The following is a 2769-nucleotide window of genomic DNA, read 5'->3' on the forward strand; positions in this document are numbered from 1 at the left end:
GGAAGTTAACCTGTGGCAAATTCAATTGAATAGGTATGATTTGGAAAGGCACACAGATCTTAATAAAAGGTCTAACAGCTGATAATGCATATCAGAGCAAAATTCCATCGATTTGGAATTTATGGCAGTGTGGCAAGACTCAATTCTCTCTTGAGTGTAGACACATGAAAACACACTTAGAATTTATAAAAAAGCAACTAAAGGACCCTCAGTCTGTGAGAAATAATATTCTCTGGTCTGATGAACCTCAATTCCAAGCATCATGTTTGAAGGAAACAAATTCTGCTCATCACCTGTAGTGTACCATCCCAAAAGTAAAGTGTGCTGGTAGCAGCCTCATGCTGTGGGGCTGTTTTTCAGCGGCAGGGACTGAGGGACTCGTCAGAGTAGAAGAAAAGCTCAATGCACCAAAATATAGAGATAGCCTTAATGAAAACCCAGTCCAGAGCATTCAGAACCTCAGACTGGGCAGAAGGTTTACCTCCCAACAGGACAATGACCCTAAGCACACAACAAGAGTCAATTATAGACAACTCTGTGAATGTCCTTGAGTGGCCCAGCCACAGCCTGGGATTGAACCCAATCAAATATTTCTGGAGAAACCTGAAAATGTGCCTCTGCCCCCATCCAACCTGACAAAGCTTGAGAGGTGAAGAATGGCTGATAATTTCCAAATGCTGATGAGCAAAGCTTGTCACATCAAACAAAAAAGACTTTGAGACTGTAAAGGTGCTTCAGCAAAATATTTAGTTAAGGGTATGAATACTTATGCAATGTACTTATTTCAGTTTTTTTATTTTTAAGATTGATGTGGGAAAAAAAGTACATTTAAGCAGTTTAGCATAAGGCAGCAACATAACAAAATAATAAAAAAATATGAATACTTTCGCAAGGCACTGTACATGCATGTGTGTGTATTTATATATACATAATAAATATACACAGTACACACACACATATTATGTACACAAAACTCATTTTGGATGCGATTAATCGTTGCCCAGCACTAAAAAAGTATTTATCAATGGACATGAAATGTACCCTATATTATATACTACATAATCTTTTGCAGGTCCGCATGAAATACACCTTCAATAAGTTCTGCAAGATCGGACAAGCACCTGAACAGTCGTGGTGCAGGAGCAGAGATTCGGTTGTGAGGCGGCTGAAAGAGCTGCGGGATGTGCTGTGTAAACTGGGCCGAGAGCTGCCGTGGCTGAGGGGCGGCGAGGTGGAGCCCAACACCGTGGTCAAACTGGTGGATGACATCCTGAAGAACCGCAAGGCGTTGCTCATGAGGGCCGTTAGAAACTACGAACAACAACTGCAAAATGAGACCCAAACGACAGAATGCGACAAAGAGCCATCAGATTCAAACTGCTCTGATTCACCTTCCTCAAAGACTCCTGAGCTCCTGCATGCCGGTCAGGCAGAATGTGAGAATCCTCCTGATAAAGAAGCCACAGATTGTCAACTACCACCAAACCACGAGTAAAAGGCACTTGTTTTTACCTCCCTTCGTGAAGAGTTGCAAGCGGCAGAGGGTTGACGCTCCGCAGCTGGAAGTGACCGGAGATGAAGACATATCAGACAGTGAAATAGAATCATACATTCGCTCTCATGCATGAAATGGAAATGTATCGAAAGGTTCGGAAGGAGCTAAAGGAGGCATAAATGTGTCATAGTGTTTACGTATAATTAATTGCTGCTGATTTCCTGATACCATTAGTTTTTTTGTTATTATTACATTGATTTAATTTATTTAATAGATTGCACTGATTGTTCTGTTCATTGTTAATAAATGCATTTTTGTTTGAACTGGTAAATTTCTCAATTATTTGTTCTGTTTTATGTTGCAATGCCATTTTATTTAATTAGTGCTAGTGCTATTCAATGCTGAATGGAATCCAATACTTGTTTCTTACTAATCTTGGGCTGCTGATTCCACAAATTTTGCCCGTTGTGCTCTAGCATGTTACTTTCTTACAAACTATGTGTAGTTCATAACATTTTTGCTTTTGAAAACCATTTATAAGGTCACAAAGATACACTCTAAAAAATGCTGGGTTGTTTCAACCCAATTTTGGGTCAAATATGGACTAACCCAACTGTTGGGTTTAATTTTGGTTAGATTTTTAAATTAACTTTTTAACCCAACAGTTGGGTTAGTCCATATTTGACCCAAAATTGGGTTGAAACAACCCAGCATTTTTTAGAGTGTAGGATCTCTATCTTCCTCTGAACAACTCTCTCACATGTATGACATTATTTTATGCCTAATCCTGATGTCAACTTTAGAATTATTGCCAGTGACAGGAGCAAGTGCAAACAGGACCCAAATGTTTTCTATTTTTGTAATAATAATAATAATTTATAAACTTTAAGGAAAGACATTAAATGGAGTATTTGAAAATGTATTTGTAAGTGATAAATTATACATGTTGAACACTTTTTTTTGTCATTTAAAAACAAGTCTTTTGACATTTGACTGCTGTTATTTTGATACATTTATAATTATAAATATTTTCATTATTTCGCAAACATACTATGATATGGAAAGTTTTATTGGTATTTTAACTCAACATCTAATTAGGTCAAATTAAGCAGGATTTGTTTTCAAGATGCAGGGCTGTTGTGAATAGCCGTGTTTGCAGGAGATCAGAATGTATAATCTTGCCGGAGCCTGTAATTTCATGTTGTTTGATTGATGCTTGTGCTTTTTGCATAAATTGCAGCTTCTAAAATCCCTGTGTCCAAAACAAATTGATT

At 37.7% G+C, this 2769-nt stretch overlaps 1 protein-coding gene across 1 annotated transcript in view; it reads left to right on the forward strand.

Annotated features, from left to right (window-relative positions):
- The window catches only part of LOC107758611 (transcription factor IIIB 50 kDa subunit-like), a 3222-nt gene extending 1653 nt beyond the window's left edge, over nt 1-1569 (forward strand). Inside the window, exon 3 of the mRNA XM_016576381.1 lies at nt 1073-1569. Coding sequence (XP_016431867.1) covers nt 1073-1495 — 423 coding nt within the window. The 3' untranslated portion in view covers nt 1496-1569. The remainder of the gene's footprint in view (nt 1-1072) is intronic.
- Nucleotides 1570-2769: the final 1200 nt, after the last annotated feature.

The sequence above is a fragment of the Sinocyclocheilus rhinocerous genome, unplaced genomic scaffold (genome assembly GCF_001515625.1).
Source record: "Sinocyclocheilus rhinocerous isolate Xijiao unplaced genomic scaffold, SAMN03320098_v1.1 scaffold623, whole genome shotgun sequence".
NCBI classification, from domain to species: Eukaryota; Metazoa; Chordata; class Actinopteri; order Cypriniformes; family Cyprinidae; genus Sinocyclocheilus; species Sinocyclocheilus rhinocerous.